The 19883-nt window shown below is 39.8% G+C and overlaps 2 protein-coding genes across 4 annotated transcripts; both read right to left on the reverse strand.

The window, feature by feature from the left end:
* Window positions 1-504: 504 nt before the first annotated feature.
* trappc6b (trafficking protein particle complex 6b) lies at window positions 505-4111 on the reverse strand. Its single transcript, XM_027025814.2, has 6 exons — window positions 3799-4111; window positions 3542-3609; window positions 2842-2959; window positions 2205-2288; window positions 1928-2021; window positions 505-944 (listed from the first exon to the last, which is right to left on the reverse strand). The coding sequence occupies exons 1-6, from the start codon at window positions 3874-3876 to the stop codon at window positions 913-915; spliced, it is 474 nt and encodes a 157-aa protein (XP_026881615.1). The 5' UTR covers window positions 3877-4111; the 3' UTR covers window positions 505-912.
* A 1039-nt stretch (window positions 4112-5150) lies between these two features.
* On the reverse strand, window positions 5151-9969 carry plagx (pleiomorphic adenoma gene X). Of its 3 annotated transcripts, none has more exons than XM_027025806.2 (4): window positions 9765-9969; window positions 8681-8719; window positions 8186-8252; window positions 5151-8045 (listed from the first exon to the last, which is right to left on the reverse strand). In XM_027025806.2, exon 4 carries the CDS (start codon window positions 7997-7999, stop codon window positions 6836-6838), a length of 1164 nt encoding a protein of 387 aa, XP_026881607.2. In that variant the 5' UTR covers window positions 8000-8045; window positions 8186-8252; window positions 8681-8719; window positions 9765-9969; the 3' UTR covers window positions 5151-6835. The 3 variants fall into 3 exon arrangements, with proteins under 3 accessions (XP_026881607.2, XP_026881606.2, XP_035378132.1); XM_027025805.2 differs by having other exon boundaries at window positions 9587-9969; XM_035522239.1 differs by having other exon boundaries at window positions 8681-9969.
* Between the last annotated feature and the right edge of the window lie 9914 nt (window positions 9970-19883).

Consider the following 19883-nt stretch of genomic DNA (forward strand, 5'->3'; position numbering starts at 1 on the left):
AATTGTATCTTGCTTTTGTATTCGAAGCCTTTTATCATTTGTACTGGACTGTTATTATTGTCATAGCTGAGATGAGTAAAGTTATTAACGCAAGCCAATACAACTGTCAATGTATGCCCAAAAGCTGTAACATGTTTAAATTTTTTCAACAAAATTAACTAATCTTGGCCAGATTTCACAAAAACATTGTAGCACAGAGATCATCATTAAATGATACTGTGAACTTTGCATTAAAAACTCTCATTTTGTAAGGATAATCTTAACACTACAGTGCTTTTAGCAAACTGGGCCCTGATTGTTTATGACCCTAAATCAAGTAGAGAACTATAAAATAAGTTTAACCCCCCCCACGCCAAATTATCATGTAAGCATGTGTAGCTACCAAAAAATAATGGAAATAAGCTTCCACTTTCTCAATGAACAGTGAAAGAAGGCACATAAAACGAAAGCTGGAATGCAAACAAACCCCACATACTGGATCTACTTTTGAGACTTAAGCCAGCCTGAACACTTATATTCTTTATTCGTTATGAATTCATCAACTGTTATTCAATATTTGACACTAACAACCCTACATCTTCAAATAAAGTCATGGGATAATATGACAACTCGATAAATATTTAATTTTCAGTGCAAATATGATTTATAAAGTTTATTTCTATTCATGATTTAGAAATTATATTTTTGAGATACAATTAAAGTGTAAAAGCTATAATAAACCAAAACTACAGTACAAATTAAAATGACAATATAATAAGACTAACTCCTGACATGCTACACTTTGCATGCAAGGAATTTTCAAGCCTCTTCACTGGAAACATAATAATAAAACAGAAATAAAAAATACAACAACATTCAAAAAGCAGCAAAAGGTGACGTATATTATGAGGAACTTGCTCTTTTTAGAGGGTGCTACATCTTCTGAATCATGACCTGGAATTTACCTGTGGATGGAACAAACTATATGAATGAACACAACACCTGATCAGTGCAGATTTCTAGTAGCCTAATAGCACAATTAATTTCATAATCTAGTGTTTACCAACCCACCTCTGAGGGAATTCAGTTCCAACTCAGGTGTAAAACACCTCATCCAGTTACTATAGATATTCATATTCGGTTTTATTCTGATGATCTGATTAAGTTTATGACACATATCTGATAAGAGCTGAAACTAAGCTCTAAAAAAGGTATCTGTTATGGAGGGTGGTTTTAATGACCACAGTAGACTATGGTGAATGTGTAGAATCTCATCTTCCAATATGACATGTTTTCATTCCAACCAAGGTGTTGTTCCTGTTTGGCTGGAATGAGAATACATAGCCACACCAGCCCCTTGGAAAAGACTGAACAACCCTGTTGTAATGAGTGAGTAAGTGTGTGTGTATGTGTGTATGTGTGTGTGTGTGTGTGTGTGTGTGTGTGTGTGTGTGTGTAGATCAGGGTTTTTCAACCTTTTTGAACCAGTGCCCCTTTCTGTTTGAGTAGTCAGAACTGCCCCACATGCTCTGAGCCATTGAGATGACAAGCTCATAGAAATAATTAATGTTGTTCACTTTATACAAAAATGCGCATAAATGAATAAAATTTTGCTTACAAAATTTTTAAAAACTATTTATCTTTACTGATATGATTAATGTTAATTTTTTCTAGTTACCAGTTCATTTTTAAGTTTGAATATGAACAGGATGTAGATGAGTAACCTGCGTAGTCACGGAGACGATAATGAGATGCTGCTGTTCTAGAAGAAGACATTCTAGCACCCCCTAGCGGGAAATTAATGTATTTCTTAAGACTAGCGGTGAAACAGTTGCAGTGCTGTTTAAATATTTTTATGTGAATGTGTTAATCTAAAATTTATGTCATTATCTCTCTATGGGTTGTAAACCCCCATTGTAGATAAACAGAACAAAAGAGTTGCTCTTACAAGCAGGCATGACAGACACTTCAGCTGTGACAATACTCTTCACTCCAAGGTTAGACAGCGCTCCTCTCACTAGCCCACATGTGAATGCCAAATACTACAGACAAGAAAGCAAACAACATGAACCAGCAGTTTATGACAAATTAAAGAACAGTTACTAAAATTCAGTTGTATCGCACCTAACAAAATTCAAGAATATTACACTGGTAAATCTTGGCTCCGCTACTCCATAACTATGAGCAGATTCCAGTTCTAATCTAAGGTATACATACATATGTACCTTTGGGGCATTCTCCAGATACTGTTTACCAGCAGACAGTTGAGTCAGCAGACGAAACTTGTTATCTTGCAGGACGTAAATCCCCTGCACAGCATTTAGACATGGTTGTTACATACTTATCTGGGAGGAGGGGTGGGGGCATGGCTAAATCTTTTTTTAGCACTATTAATTCAAATATACTGTGAAGCACTGTTCCTTATATTGAATCCTGTGTCTATAATTCCCATAATTCTCCCCCCACATCATGTTACTTCACTCTCTGGGAGAGTGCGAGGTCTGTGCTCACATTCTTTCAAGCTAGCCAGGCAAGTGAGTCATTGCGCTAGCATACTGGAAGATAAGTGCTATTCATTTTAAGGGCTGATCAGCATGTCCCTGTTCTATGGTCACGTATACAAACACATCGCCACAAGGCACAACTGTTGTGTTGTATTTACTAGGGTGCCATTGCAAAGCTTTATGTAGATAATTTTTAAAAAATGGTTATTTGTAACACATGATGTTTTGGCACAAATCAAAAGAATTAGGCAAGTATTTTGTACAATTTTGATGATCCTTTTAGCTGCAGTCACTGAGATATTAAGTCCCTTAATGTGACCATTATTTCACATGATTAAGGCAACCAAAGTGAACATACCTGATGGTTGGTTCTCAGGTTATCAATCTGTTTCTTAAAAACACAGGTCCAAAAATCTTTGCAAATGAATTTCATGACATCCAGCTCATCCTTAAAGCGTGCTGTGTCTTTGGTGAACCTACACAAAAAAGTAATCATCAACCACTCCAATCAATTCCTCTAATTTTTATATGAACAAAAATAAATGCAGTTTTTATGTGAGTAACTTCTAAAATGCACCTCAGACTGGACAAAGATTAGACTATACTTGCCCATTAAGGAACTTACCCGCTGGAATTCCCATAAAATTAACATCGTCTTTAGGTCTGAGCCATCAGACAGAACAGTTGTCATAGAGATGACACAACTGAACAGTGCTTTGTTTACAATAGGGAAGCCCAAGTTCCCAGTCAAGGTAGTCAGTAGCATTTGAATAAAAGAGCGAAGTACATTGGAAGTAAACTCAGCTGGAGTTAGGCACCTCGGGTTTACAACATGCGAAAAGTATGCAGTGTGGAAACCTATATGAGATGCTGAAGAGAAGCTAAAACATCTGGGATGCATTTATCGTCAGCATAAAAACTTCTTTAAGAACTGGCAAGTGTTAAATATGATGCTGTTATATAATTGTTATATGACGACTCTTCTGGTCTTGATCAAATCAGGTAATTATTTTTGGCACGTCTCAACAAATAAATATGCAGAGGTTAAGGATACCTACCTTTCAATTAGTCCTTGTCCCACACGGAATCCCATGTTCTCCAGCTTGGAAACACAGCGCCCATTTTCCTGAGCACAGAACCGTCTCAGTAAACACTGTCTGTATACGTATGTAGCTAGCTATGTAACAAACATGACATTTTAATATCAACTAGCTAGGTAAGACCGAAGAGCTTTCATGAGCTGTTATAGCTAGCTAGATAAACAGTCTCGTAAGACGTAAAGCGATCATCAGTTTTATTGATCAGTTAGTCTTACTGTTTCTCCGCTCTCTGTGGTGTTGACATATTGGATAACCTCGTTATGCAGGAACTGAAAGAGAGCTTCGTCTGCCATCTCAGGTCACTTGAACTCGACTGATGTTGACACACAGAATCATGTGGATTTGAAATACAGCCAGCGACAAATGTTTTAGATTAAAAAATAAATACAACAAGGATGACGAAGAAGGAAAATGTTATTATGGGAAACGAAGCATATTCATTGTGGCCCACCAATGAGCTAAACAGAGCCACTAACTAGCTTGGTTAGCTAATAAAGCAGCTCTCCGGTAAACAGACTTTTTTAAAGGTCCCCGATAACACTTCCTGTTAAATTTAGATGTCCCTGCCTTTGCCTGTGTGTACATAAATATATAATTAATTTACAGTATATCACACATATAAAAATTGACAATTTAACTAACCGAAACCCGCACTTTCACCAGAGCTGGTTTTTTGTTTGTTTGTTTGTTTTTGTAAACTGTGTTCACATGCTGGCTTGGCATCTCGGATATGTTTAACAATGGCGGAATACGTACCGTTAGGCCACATAAACTCTTCCCTTCAGTAGTAGTCTAGTCCTGCTCCAGTCTGTTATAGTCTGTTATAACGGTCTGAAGTTCCAGCATCCAAAAAATAATTTTACTATGCTAAAATTGACACCTGAGCTATTAATAATAAAAGTAAACTGATGTATGACCTACATTACATACCGAATTATCCATTTAGCAATCCCTTTTTAGTTTTATGTATTGTAATTTTAAGTTAAGACTGGTGTTTATTTGTTCATTAGATGCTATTAAAGAGGAGTTGACACAACATAGTCTACATATGAACTTGGGACTGGTATAGTCAACTGACTTCGTACTATACCATTGTTGAATGACAGATTTGATAACTAAAATTTACTAGGTCAAACTATAGATACATAATATAAAAATTGTAAAATAATATTTTAGTTTAAGCTGTTTTTTTAAACGAAAATGAAATCTAAAATAAGTGAACTAATATTGGATGAAAGTAATCTCTCGTTTTTCAAAGTCCCTTCTCCAATTTCCATTAAAGTATTAGAGTACAATGCTGCCTGCTCTGTAAGAAACCAGAGCAACAGCAATCCTCGTTTGATTGCAATGAAACAGTCATTAGCAGATATAAGTGATAATCAAGTGTAAAATGTAAAGGTAAAAGCACTGTCAGTGTGTAGCAAAAATCATTTCAAACAGAATGCAAAACCAGACTTTGCATTAATCTGAGCTCAGAAGACATGTAAGCTATGTCCTTTACTTAAAGGTATCATGATTCATATTATCATTAAATATAGAGGTTGTTTAAAAAGTCATGAGACACAAGTCTAAAAGACATTTTATTTCTCTGTATCATCCATGAAATTGTTACTATGTACATTTAAATGATTTCACCCTCCGTTTTCAAAATGTGGGTAAAACAAACCTAAACAAAAGGCCAACTGAAACACAAGCGCCAAAGTTGAATATAAAGATGTAAAACATCTTACTCCAGTGAGATACCCACATAAAAACAGAAATCATTCTCACTGGAAGGTACAGTACAGCCAAGCACAGTGCCCTCTGAGGTAGTTAGGTCCGAGTCCAAACACAGCACACTCACGTTGGGTTCCATTCCATACCAACCTGGGCGATTTATTTTTCTCCACTGCACAAATGTAATTAATCTCCTGATTATCTCCTGAACTGAATTCTGCTCCTGAGTTGTCTGATTTTTAGACTTGAATGGAAACATCCCTAACACTGCATCACAGTAACTGCACAGGCCACTCAATCATGTATCATTTTTTGTGGAGAAGGCAACAGGAACAAAACAAATACTCTACATTTCCTGTTGGATCAAATGAACCAAAACAAATTATATTTATTGAAGGTCTTTTACAACTAGCAGATATAGGCTAAAAGGTTTAAATATGGAAATTTACTGAGAGCATTAACCTATTTCAGTGAATCAAGTCATAAGGATAGAGGTTATAAAGACTCAGTTTACTGAATCCCCACTGCAGGAACATGTCAATCAGGAATCAGAATGGGCTACTTCATTTTGATAATGTTACATTTTGTTACATTTCTAAATAAAATAAAAATAGGCTTGTCAAGGCTTCTTAAAATCAGATACAGCAAAATAAACTTTTTTTTTATGTCTGTCCTAACAATTAAATATATGGAATGAAAAAAGAAATGAAGAATATCAGAAAACAAAACAAACATTGCTCTTCACTCCCAGTTTTCTTTCCATACATTATCAATGTGTTGAATAGAACAGCACCTTTTTACTTTTTCCTAAAAGCTAAAGACAATATGAGTATGAGCTAACTTTTGCTAATACCTGACTCTATCAATTTCTCTTCACTTACTTTCATTACTAATGAAAGTCACTCTAAAAAATCCCCTCTGGATTAATGTTCTCTACAAGCACTCATCTGAAGCTATTTCACAAGGGGGATTTGTTTCGCTTCTTTATTCAACACCATGAGGGAACTCCAAGTATGAGGAGTCTACTAAGAGAGGTAGGTTATGTAAATTATGTAAAATGAGGTTGGGATTTGAAATGACCACAGTTCAAACTGACTCTTAGTCAAGGAAGTGCTTCTGACTGAGAAAGTGCTTCATTATACAATTGAGAACACTGTCATAATCTTTGCTTTTTCAAGAATATTATGAGGTATTTCCTCAATTTAGTTCAATGTTGAATTCTCTGTAAATGAATCTAAATTAAATCATAAATCACTACAATCAAATATAGGGAAGACTTAATAAGAAACGGGAAACCTAATCTAAAGTAAAACTATTGTATATAAAAAAAAAAAACTCTACTCAATCCAAAGCAAATTACTCACAAATCTTGTTTTTCATTTTCCAGAGTTCATATGACCAATGTCTGCAATGCATACATCTTTGATCAAGGAGCACCACAGAACACGAGGGTTCACGTAGAAGCCATTTGGCAGAAATATAAACGAGATTCTAAACCAGTTTAAGAATAAGAATAAACACAAAGTCCTCTTAGCACTACTGCTGGAAGGCCTGGTGGAATCGAGGTAGAGTAGGAGAGAAACCAGACAGCTGGTTTATATGCCCTGAGGCCTGAGGCTCATGCATTTGCTGTGGCTGAAACGAAGCAAGTGGCCCAGAGAGCTGAGAGGTAGCACTTGGAGAACCAGCTGTAGTGGTGGTGGAGTATCCCATCACCAGGCCTCCTGAACTCAAAGGGGCACTGTAAGGTGGCAGGCCAAACGGCAGGAAGCCCAACAGATGCGAGAGGTCCATATTAGCAGCAGTAGCTGAAGGCTCGGCCGTGGCAAAGGCGGAGTTTCTGAGGGTGAAGTGGGCAGTCTGACCTCCCAGACTGTCCGGGAGGAGGTCGCCTGGTCTTGAGGTGGAGGTTGCAGCTGAAGCTTGTGGTGGCATAGGCCCACACTGGAGCTCTGTCAGGAAGTTCTCCATCTCTGCTTTCAAATATGAGGTAGCAGAGCCAGGCTGGTATCTGTGAGTGTCATGATACTGTTGTGGCTGGGACTTGCTTGGCTCAAGGTAGCAGCCCACACCCATGGGGCTAGAGAGGGGGCCAGTCACCAGTGAATGATGGTGACTGACCCCTGAGGTAGAGGCACTCTGCAGACCTTGAGGGTTGAACATGCCCATGGAAAAAGCTTCTGAGGCATCCTTAGGGGATCCAGAAGTACACATGGTGGGGCTGGGATCCTCTTTCCCACCACCAGGAGGCAGAGAGGTGAGGGTGTCCAACTCCTGGGCATGACTTTTCTTCAGATGGCGGGTGAGGTGGTCACGTCGGCCGAAACGCTGGGCACAGCGGGGGCACAGGAAGTCCCTTCTGCCTGTGTGCACCACAGCATGGCGTCTCACATCCTTGCGGGTAAAGAAGCGACGGCCGCATCGCTCGCACTGGTGCTTCCTCTCCCTCACGACCCCCGCTGGTGGTGGCCGGCCTGTGTGCGTGCTCAGATGTTCGAGCAGAGTCGGCATGCTCTCAAACACCTGACGACACACCTTGCAGGTGAGGTCGCCAGTGACAGAGGTGGCGTGTGTAGCCACGTGACGCCTCAGACCCAAGCGAGTGTTGTAGTGTTTACCACACTCTTCACACTGCAATTCAGGCTTACTGGACTCGTTCGTCTGCAGGTGGCTGTTTAGCTGGTCCTTCCCATGGAACATTGTCTCATTTATATAGGCAGTTTTTAGGGAGCGTGTGCTTGTACATCTAAGATAAGATGAAGAAGGTTTTATTTACATTAATGCATGGCATGGCTTCAATTGGGTACTCTACCATTAGATATAAATATACACATACTATGTACACAATGAAATTAAAAACCAGGCAAATAGTAAAATCACAAATACCAGCGCTCCAACTCTGATATGTAACTTCTTTTGAGATGGTAAGTAGTCGTTTTGCATATTCAATGTCCTGCAGAAAGATACAAAGATTTAATGTCCTCCTTTAACTGAATAACAGTACTGAAGCAACTTTACCTGAAAGAATGTAATCGTCATACTAATACAGTATCATCAGTATACATCTATTTTTTTCCTGTAATAACATAATAATATGTTTATTATACTGTTTACATCAAAGTGTTTCAGGATAGACTGACCCAATTGTTTTAATGTGCAATCCTGCAAATTTAGTAAAGAAACCAGTCTAGCACAGAAAGAGAATGTGTGGAAACATGCAGCAACTGTTAAACAGTATAGCTGTGAACAAAATATTCCCAGTTTTCTATTATTGGGGTGTTCTTGATTTGCCCGAGGACCACCCAGTTGTTAACATTGAAAATAAAATAAAATAGAGATTACAATGAATTTAAGATGGTTAATAAATAAAATATATCTCACCTTCATGATTGTTCTGGTCATGCTGTGTAGTCTACAAGGCTGTTATTGAATTGTAGAGAAAACAGAGCAAACTATAATATTTGCCCTGGTTAAATCACATGAGCAATTGCTCATAATCAAAAATGCATAGTTTATATATGGTTAATTCCCCCCAAAAAGGAGTCCAAGAATGTTTTTCACAAAATAAACCCTCAAACATCTAGAAGTTCACAAAGGTGCTACTTTGGTCTGCATTACATGTCATTACTAAATTATTAATTGATTTTAGTGTTTAAAGCTGTTTTTCTGGTGTTTTGTAAATTAAGGAGGAACAAATAACCTACACTTCTAAGCATTATTCTAAACTTAAAACTAACAAAAATCTTTTCATCAAACAGTTTAATAAATGTGCAAAAACTTCGATTATGATGCAAATAAAAATATTAGATCTGTTGTATAACCAGGGTAACCCAAATCCCTTTACTTTTAAATATTTACTAAGGAATAATATCTAAGATACAAAATATACGGTTTCACACAATTTTCTAGACTGAATAAACACACATTTAACATAAGTAACTAAAACCACTACGAAATACGATATTTTATTTAGAAGTAAATTAAAACAAAATCTGGAATGAATAGCATTATTCGTGTACGATTTCAATGTAACCGGCTATATTTTTTATAAAAGCTTTTGCTCTTTTCTTAGTCAGCAAAACCCTATGCAGCATTAGACACACATCACCTCCCGATTCGGCATGCAACAGGGTACGAAACTAGCCAAAAGAAGCAGAAAGTAACAAGTGAAACTACACAGTTGAAAGAAAACTTTCACAGGCATTCAATATTCGGTAACGATCGAAGAATGATTTTGCCGAATTAGAAATATCCAAAGATGCCGCAAAGTAACTTATTTTTACGAACCTTGTTTGTTCAGGCAACATCAGACCTCAAGATGGTAGTCGAGCAACATGTCTAATTTCTAATTCGATATAAACCTTTTACATTTTCGATGTCTAAGAATGAATGTAATTAGGTATATTTACGAGATTTTGCCTTATATTTAGTCTGTGCATTTGCATAAAATAAGTCTTGCGCTTACCACAAACTTTAAAGCACCGCAAAACACCACTTCGTGCGCCTAGTTACATCCCTAAACGTGCACCAATGCTGCATAAATATTGTTGCTCAGCTATTCGTGGCATAGTTTGTCGGAAATGTTTACTCTGGGAAATTTACGGATTTTTTTCACGAATTCTGTAGTTTTTCTAGGCCTGAGCGCTTTCCCTCTAAACACAGCAGCGTTCGCGCAGAAGAGCGCGTGCATTGTGGGAACGTGACGTCAGAACTCAGAAGGGTGGGTGAGTTTCGTGCATTAGGTTAGATCCCGCGTGCATTAGGTTAGCTCACGCGTTGCCTTTGATTTCTGTATGTGAGTATGACATTAGGAACCACTTTGGCGGTATAAATATGTTGCTCTGCGCTCATAAGGGACCCAAACTCAGTTGCTACGGAGAGTTTCGAACAACGTTCCTGCACATCCCTCGCGGCCATGTTTTTGCTGCATCGGGGCGATTCTGGAACCCGTTCGGTTGCCATGGTAACCTAATCAGACCGTTACGTCATGGATATTAACGATAACTAGCGTAGCTAGCTAAGTAGCTGGGTTAATTGAGAAAATAAATTAGCGGAGTAATCATATAAGTCACAGTTGTAACCCCTGAGGACGGTCGTATACATTAAATAAGCACCAAAATATAGTCCTAAATATAGTTTTTCTTTTTTAAAATAGTAGCTTACTTGGTTAAAGATAAACACCTACAGGTTGACGTTGTTGCCAGGTAACAGACCTACGCGATTATGTTAGAGCCTAGTGGAAAAGCGTTTAATCTGTAGTTAACTAGTTAATAAAAATGTTGTTGTTTTTTTTTAATTTGCATAGTTTTTTTTTTTTCATGTGGCTTACCCAACACTGTGTGAAATAGTTTTAAAAAAAACTCTAATTTTTATTAACATTGTTATGGAAAATTTGAAAACATTCTTTCTTTAAATTTTGTTTCTCACGTCAACTCATTAGACTAATCATCTAGCAAACAGGCTAGGCTAATGTCTACAAATAAGTGTAAACCGGTCTTGTAAAATGTTTCGTTTCACTTTATCTCAGTTATTTTCTCTAACGTCCTAAATTCTTTTATGGAAATTTACGTTTTAAATGTTTACCTTCCAGAATGCTTCACAAACATGCTGAAGAAAGAATATTTCTTAGCCAATAACAATGAGGTATTCAATATTTATGTAGCTATGATTATATACCTGCAGGTATTATATTATTATAAATTATTATAACAGAAAGGGATTTCTAAATATAAATTAGAGATCCCTGCAAAGTTATCTGTGAAAAACAAAACACTTAGCAGTAACTAGAATCACATGTTTTATTCAGTTATTTAATCATACTTTCAAAGAGTCTAGACCTGACCTGACCTGAGAACTTTGTTTGGGAGCAGTGGTAGCTCAGTAGTTAAGGTAGTTGACTAGTAATCAGAAGGTTGCCAGTTCAAGATCCTCCACTGCGAGGTTACCACTGCTGCACCTCTGAGCAAGGCCCTTAATTGTCAATTGCTGAAGTTGTATTCAGTCATTATTGTTAGTCGCTTTGGATAAACATGTCAGCCAAAATGCCATAACAGTAAATGTTTGAGCTTCAGGAGAAGAATATGAAGCCTATTAGGGTAGCATTCACTGATGAGAAACACCGATTGGTGATGGAGAGTTAAGGAAAATTGTGTTAGTAACAAATGTTGTTTGAAGATATAGGCTATAATATATATATATATATATATATATATATATATATATATATATATATATAATGAGATGAATGATCAATCAGATAATAATTATGGTACCATAGCCTGCACTCCTCTCCATGCAGTACAGATACAATTATTAATGCAGCCACTAAAATAACCAGTCCTATATGATCGGTTTTACCACCCGTTCTTAGTGATGCATTACTGCAGAGGTTGTCGTTTATATCTCTTTCTAGACATATACATGAAATGTACATCATAGAAACAAAGAGAAGGCTGGCTGCTCCTTTCATTGAACACTGTCAGACAAATAGAATAAAAATGAACTGTTTCTAGTTGCAAGGTATTTTAATACAAATGGACCTTGCATTAATAACATACTTATTTGTATTGCCAGTTGTTGCTATGGCAGAAATGAAATGAGGAAACTGAAGGAAAAATAATTATCTACACTCTCAGAGATTTAGAATCCCATGGAATGAATGTTATGAGTTAACTTTGAAAATAAAATGGCTTCACCTTCTAGAACTTCAGAATTCTTGCTCGCACAGCTGATGAGAACTTCAGCTCAAATTGTCCTGTTTCACTGGAAGGCTTCTGAAAGCATTTACATTTTTATTACCTCTACATCTTTAACTATAGTACATTAGTTACTCCCAAGAATCTTCTTCAGATATATGTCATCCCATGCCATGCAGCTCACCTAGGCCTCCCAACATTTCCCATTAAAAAAAATGTTTCAAGGAAATTGGAAACATCCTTGGAAACCATACAGCTAAAATATCTTTAAAAGTTTTTTTTAGCTCCAGAGAAATTTTTAGCAAAATCTGTGGCACTCATTATTTTTTATTTTTTATTTTTACTATGTATTAATTTGATTACTGTAAAACATACAGCAACAAATATTTACATAATATTTACATAAATGTTGCAAATTGTTCTTAGGTTTTCTTGGATCTTCAAGACAAATTTTAACCTAGTCCAGTGAAAAATGGGCAATTGGTGAAGCTTACAATACACATATAGTGATTAAATTTATCTCTGACAACAAACTAAATTAAATCTAAAACATATTTGGGGTAGAGCTATAGAATGTTATAGAAGCTATAGGATATCATCAATTTAATAGATGATTTAACATGCTTTTTTGCAAGAAAATCCATGACATGACATGAATCTAAAATTTCAAGAAAGCTGTTGGGACAAAGGAGGTGTGCATTTCTGCAACAAACAGAGCGAGGCACACAGAAAAAAGAGATGAGGCTTCAGAGAGAGACATAAAAAGGTATTAGTCCCAAAACTATGCTCCATCACCTCATGTCCTGTCGGAGAACATGTCTCTGTCATCCATTGGTGGTTCCATGTAAAATGTTAGCTCTGCCACACCGCTGAATAGATGACCCTGGGTTTAGCTATAGTTACAGTGTTATTACAGAAATAAACGTGCCAAATATGAAAAGAGCTTAAAGGAGTTAGAGGACAGAAAGGATGTGATAAGAATGATAAAAACAAATAGCCCTCCAACAAAATGTGATGCACAGACAGATAAGCTATTTCTCAGAAACCTGTTATATTAAGCAATAGTAATTACTGATGCAGTCTGACAGGAATGTTTTATCATTGCATGTTTACAAGATAACCATTGTGTACAAGTGTTGCAGTTGTTTTATGAACATACAGTCTTTAAGGGAAATATTGTATACTTTTAATTCAAAACATTTATTCATTAGTTACATTTGTTACTTAAAAACTTCATTACTATATACATTTTGCAGGTGATGTCTCTACTAACCAGGTACTAATAAACATGCCAGCTGGGAAACTATTGCACAATACTAGCAACTAGCATAGGTGTGGACCTGAAGTGAGGTGTGGACCTGAGTGTTACATAGATTTGGTGTGGATGAAGTTCTCCGGAAAACTAATGATTTACACTTATTATAATGTATTTTTAATGAGAATAATGTATAATGAAAATCTTACCAGCGCAGTTTCATATAGTACATAATCAAATTCGTATCTGTGACCACCCATTGACTCATGTCACATCCACACTGTATAGTCTCTTTTGGCGTGTTCTATAGAGTCAAGAGAGCTATGTAACGTGCACAAGTTTGAGGGTTTCAGAGACACATGCAGATATTGAAGCAGACAAACCTGTTCCGCAAATTGCAATGCCTAAACATAAAGGAAGTCCCAAAAGCGAGAAAGACCTGCATGCTTTCCAATGCTGGGTCCTGCCTTGGTCTGGAACAGGTTCACTGCCAGTGATTCTAATGATTCCATGCATCTCAAATATGCATGAGGAGGCAAAGCCTGTGTGCTGATTTATAGGAGGCCAAAGCAACAGGAAGATCGGACCTTTACTGACTTCCTCTGCAGGTGACCTTGAACACATGGATCAGGAAATTAGCATTTTTGCAGCATCCTTTATCAAAACCATTATGCTGGAAATAAAAAATTCCTTAAATTCAAGTGATGATGGTCTAGAAAGACTACCAGAGGCCAAGAAAACCTTATGATAAATGATCCACAACCCAGGGAAGTCTAGACTCCTCTAGAAAAGCAGAGTGGATGCATGTCCTGATGATTGGTTACCCTGGCAGTAGGGCCTCTGAAGAGCTCAGTACATATTCCTCAAACAGAATCTCTCCCAAATCAAAAGGAACAGAAAGTGTCAGTCAGGACATGTTTGGAAAACATACAACAGGCAATTCGAATGCTAAAGAGCTTCCTAGAGTTAGTGACCCTCTAGCTACATATCCAGGTGTGCAGAAAACACATCCAGGCATCTGATAGCTAGATTCAAAATTAGACTACATAGCTCTGAATCATATTGAATCAACATTTGAAACATTAATGGTTTTAGATGATGGCCTTGAAGGCAGAATAGCACAAACAATAGAAGCAGGTAATGAGGAAACAGTACCAGACAAAAATGCGATTCTTGTAGAAGATTTTCAAGATCATCCTGTTGGTGGTAAATGATCAAAATCCTCTGTCAGAGAAGGTGTGTCAGGGTGAAGCACAAGCACAAGATTTATACTGCCCACTGTAACAACAGAGAAGACGGTGAGGCGGATGCAAGTGCGGAGAAGAGCGAGATTTATTAGGGGCAAATCCAAAGTCAAGGTCGTTAGGGTAGTCCAGGGTCAGTTTACCAACACGAAGAGTACGAGGATATCTGACAAGACCAAGGGCTAGGGTACACGAACAACTAAACACAAACAGCGGTTAGAATGAAACACACGGAGGCTTGAGTAAATAAAGGTTAGAATTAACATACATTCATACATACATTCAATGAATAGCAGAGACATAGTGACAGGGTTTAAATGTATGAACTAATTAACTCTAAACCAGACACAGGTGAAAGTAATAACAGGCGTGGAAAAACAGACGAGGGGCAGAGAAAATGCAACCAAGGAATGGAAGAACTAGGAAGTAAAGGAAAACAGAGACACGACAGGGAAACCATGGAAACAGGGATGTCAGGAGGGTGGCCATTTGTGACAGAACCCTCCACTAAAGCGCGTAACACCAGGGCATGCAAAAAACAGAACACAAAAGCAAAGAACAGGAGTAGGACAAGACACGGAGCAGGACAGGCAAGACACGGAGCAGGACAGGCAAGACACGGAGCAGGGACAGGACACCAGACAAGACACAAGAACAGACAGAAACTGGAGACTCAACAGGAGCAGACAAGGGAATGGATACAGAAACCGGAGCAACAGGAGCAGACAGAACAGCAAGAGCCAAGAGCACAAGCAAGAACAGACAGAAACGGAGGGAACAGGACAAGAACCAGGAAAAGATGCAGAAGCCGGAGCAACAGGAGCAGAAGCACAGAACAAGAACCAGGAACAAAACCCACAACAGAAGGACCGACGATGACAAACGTACAGAGAGGGAGGACGAGGAAATGCAAGAAAGGAAACCGAATGTTGACAAAATAAAACGCAAAACAGACCAGGGCAAAGGGGCAGGAACAAAAACCAGCACAATACCAGGAATAGGAACAGAGGCGGGAGTTCAGGCAAGACAGGGAGTAGGAACAGGAGTACCACATGAAGTAGAGACAGGACCAAAAGGAGGAGCTAGGGATGACGAGGCAGGACAGGAAACAGAACCAGAGGACGCTGAAGAAGCCGATCTGGACACAGAAACCTGAGGGACACAAGGAGTAAACGATGTAGGGACAGGTCCAGGGGCAGGACTACAGACAGGCTTAGGAGTTGGGGCAGATCGAGGGACAGAAGCAAGATGGGGAAAGGGAGCAGGAACCGCGACATGGTTGGAACAGCTGGCGGACACAGAGACCAGGAGAAACATTGGTATGAGGTATAGCTGTGGGAACAAGGACAGGGATGGAAGTAAAGACAGAGGTAAGTATTCTCAGTGCAACAGAGGCAGGCACCGGAACAAAAACACACAACTGGCGTGGGTACAGGTACTGGAACAGGAGCTGAGGAAACAATAGGAGCAGACACTGGGGCAGTAATAGGGGCTGGTGCAGCAGACCCAGGGAGCATAGGAGTTACAGGGGAAGCACCAGGCCTAGGCAAAGGAGTCATAGGGGTCCGGGAGGCCAACAAAGAGGCCTTAAGGGTCACTGGCTTGCTGTGAGGTGTGGCCCAAGGAGTCCTAAGCATCTCAGGGAGTTCACCAGTAGCAGCCTTCTAGGGGACCGGAGAGTCATGAGGAACAACCCTGGGGATAGATCCCGCACAAGGCACAGGGACTTGTGAAGTGGCTTCCTCCATTCCAGGGACAAGCTGTGAGGTGTCCTTCGCACCAGGACCAGGATGGTCTGGGTCCGGGGGCACAGCTTCGCCGGCCCACGGCGGGTCCGGGAGGTCCGGAGATGCAGTTGTGTCGGTCCATGGCGGGTCTGAGAGGTCCGGAGGTGTGGCTACAGGAGCAGACCTGATACAGGAAACAGGGACAGGTTAAGTGACATCTCAGGCGATGAGAACAGACTGGGCCGGGAACAGAAACCAGGGACCAGACGGTATCTGCGGGAGGGTCCTCAAAGCCTGCGCAGATCAGCTAGCCCCGGTATTCACCGACATCTTCAATCTCTCCCTGATGCTCGGTATTGTCCCGTCCAGCTTCAAGCGGTCCACCATCGTCCCCGTCCCGAAGAAACCTCGACCCTCCTCCGACCTCAATGACTACCGCCCTGTCGCCCTCACATCAGTCGTGATGAAGTGCTTTGAAAAGCTAGTCAGAGACTTCATCACATCTTCACTGCCAGCCTCCATGGACCCACTGCAGTTTGCATACCGCCACAACCGCTCCACTGACGATGCGATTGCACATCTGCTCCACACTACACTGACTCACCTGGACGAAGGGAGGGGAAATTATGTTAAAATGCTATTTGTCGACTACAGTTCAGCATTTAACACTATCATTCCCTCCCTACTCACTACTAAGTTGGGAGATCTAGGACTACATACATCCCTGTGCGACTGGATCTCCAACTTCCTAACAGACAGACCACAATCAGTACGGGTGGGCAACTGCGCCTCATCCACCCTCACCCTCAGCACTGGAGCTCCTCAGGGTTGTGTCCTAAGCCCCTTGCTCTACTCACTGTACACCTACGACTGCACAGCCACTTCCAGCTCTAACATCATTGTCAAGTTTGCTGACGACACCGTTGTCGTGGGTCTGATCTCGGACAACGACGAGAGGGCCTACCTGGAGGAGATTAAACACCTGGAAAACTGGTGCCAGGAAAATAATCTCCTCCTAAACGTCAGTAAGACAAAGGAGCTGATCGTGGATTGCAGCAAGAAGCAGGAGCGGCACTACCAACCTGTGAGGATCAGTGGAACCACGGTGGAGAGAGTAGATAGTTTCAGGTACCTTGGTGTTCACATCTCGCAGGACCTGTCCTGGTCCCGCCATACCAGCTCCCTGGCAAAGAAGGCTCGTCAGCGTCTTTACCACCTCAGACGCCTAAGGGACTTCAGACTGCCCTCCAAGGTACTGCGGAACTTCTACACCTGCACTATCGAGAGCATTGGGAATAGCACCAAGCAGGACAGACAAGCACTCCAAAGGGTAGTGCGTTCAGCAGAGCGCATCACTCACTCGGAACTTCCTGACCTGCAGACCACCTACTACAAGCGGTGCGAGACCAAGGCCAGGAAAATTGTGAAGGACCCCACCCATCCCAACAATAGACTCTTCTCTCTGTTGAGGTCAGGGAGGCGCTTCCGCTCCCTGAAGGCCAAAACAGAGAGGCTGAAGAGGAGCTTCTTCCCACAGGCCATTTGGGCCCTGAATCAGGGAAACTGATAAACTGTGGGGACCACCACCACCACCATGTAACATGACTGTATATCTGTACATCTGTATATATAGATTTAGATTTATACTCTGTTACACAACAACTGTAGATATGGTATTATACAAAATGGATCTGTACATTCTGTAGATTGTGTACATATATACCCAACCATATACATTGTACATTGTGTATATAATCATAATATACATATATTGTACATACATTGTTAATATATTTTGTACATACATAGAATATATATATTTATCTGCATATATATATTTTTCTCTATGCAGCCCTGTTTCTCTTCCTCAGTTTGGACAGAGCACTCTCCACCATTTCACTGCGCGTTATACTGTGTATGACTATGTATGTGACGAATAAACCGAACTTGAACTTGAACTTGAGAAACAGGATTAGGCTGAGTGGCATCTCTAATGCTGGAAACAGGCTGGATGGCGGCAGCTCTTGCACTGGGAACAGGAACTGGACCAGGACAGGCGGCATCTCTCATGCTGGGAACTGGAACTGGACCAGGACAGGTGGCGTCTCTAACAATCTGTATATTTTGTAACTATCTGGAAATGCTAAATATAGCATATAAGCAGTGAAAATGCCTCTTATCACAAAATCACGTCCTTCAGGGCCTCATCAAAAATATCCCTTCCAGAAATATTTACAAATGTCCCTATTTCTGGTCGAGCCATGCCTCCATTACAGCCAACCGTAAGGTAACAAGCAACCAAAAGATCAGGAAGGAATGCGGCTTGTTTTCAGTGCTTAGAGAAGATTCTTTTGATTTGGTTTTTGCTTCCAGGCTGTCTCCAGAAATGAAACTTCCTGTCCTTCAACCAAGTGTTCAAACACATTGTGGTTTAAGTGACATTTTGCCATTTATAACTCCTCTTCAGTCTCACCCAGAACATCACATACTAGCAGATCCTCCAGCTGATTGTTTTGAGGGTATCAGACTTAAGACTGAGCCTAAACTCAGATTATCTACCTCTGTTCACAGGAAAAAGTCTGCACCAATCAAATTGACTGTACTCTCATATGTGGAACACTATCAAGATGATTTAACTAGACAATAGAATTTACTCAAGAACTTAATAGCAAAGACCAGCTACAGCTGTCCTATTAGTCCAATTAAAATGATCAAAAGCAAAAGCATGTTGGAGAGCCTGTTTTCCAAAAACATAAAGCCTTTATTCCCATTTTTGCTGACCAACATATGCCACCAATCATAAAAACTGAAAGGACAGCTTCACCCAGTGAGTCAGATGCCCTGGAAGTCCATCATCTTTCAGTTTTATTTGCATATTTAAGAGAAAAAATCAAGACTATTCAGTCCAAAGAGATGTCTTCATTCAACAGCTGAGGGCACAGATCTCTCCTCATGTCCACACTGGTTGTTTCTCTAAGCAGAGCAAGATTTAGTGGAATCTGTGTGCAAAACTATTCATCAGGTAGTGCTGAGCTTCACACGCCCTTCCTGTCAGAGGAATGAGGAAACTGAAGCTGTGGACATGAATTCTTTTGATGTCTGACCGATAAAATTCTGTATCTCCTTGACGCCCACAGCTGTGGACATTGCTGAGATGGTTTTTAAAATACTAGTAAAGATTCTCCAGAATGATCAACTTCTCATACAAGATGTTCACAGTGCAGCCTTAGAAGGAAGGCTGAATAAACTTTGTGAAAACTTGACATCTGAAACCATCATTTAAGACTTAATAGTCTCTGTTACTATTAACATTACATCAAGATGGATTTTTGCCTTTCAAACGATGGCTAAGATAACAAAAAAATTATTACTAGTTTTATTAAACAATAAAACTACTGCAAGAAATTGAGAAAATTTGCACATAGATGTATAATGTACAACGCCTGATGCGTCCCCTTCGAACAAAAAAGAATTTCTCCAAACTACCTTGTGCCTCAATTTAGGCTTTTCAGTCTCATCTGGGTGTCTCTGTAGGCAACGGTGCTAACCTAATGGACTTAGTAAACAGTCTGTTTCCAAGGCAACACACACTTTATATTTGCATGCAACTGATGTGATTTTTGCCCTCGTCTGTGTTACTGACACTTTTTTCCATTTGTAGTT

The sequence above is a fragment of the Electrophorus electricus genome, chromosome 24 (assembly GCF_013358815.1).
Source record: "Electrophorus electricus isolate fEleEle1 chromosome 24, fEleEle1.pri, whole genome shotgun sequence".
NCBI lineage: Eukaryota > Metazoa > Chordata > Actinopteri > Gymnotiformes > Gymnotidae > Electrophorus > Electrophorus electricus.

Coding starts and splice junctions, on each gene's coding strand:
- trappc6b (XM_027025814.2), bottom strand. CDS start 3,876: ATGGCAGACGAAGCTCTCTTTCAGTTCCTGCATAACGAGGTTATCCAA. Junction 3,610..3,798: donor CCACAGAGAGCGGAGAAACA/GTAAGACTAACT, acceptor TTCTGTGCTCAG/GAAAATGGGCGCTGTGTTTC. Junction 2,960..3,541: donor GGACAAGGACTAATTGAAAG/GTAGGTATCCTT, acceptor TTTTTTGTGTAG/GTTCACCAAAGACACAGCAC.
- plagx (XM_027025806.2), bottom strand. CDS start 7,999: ATGTTCCATGGGAAGGACCAGCTAAACAGCCACCTGCAGACGAACGAG.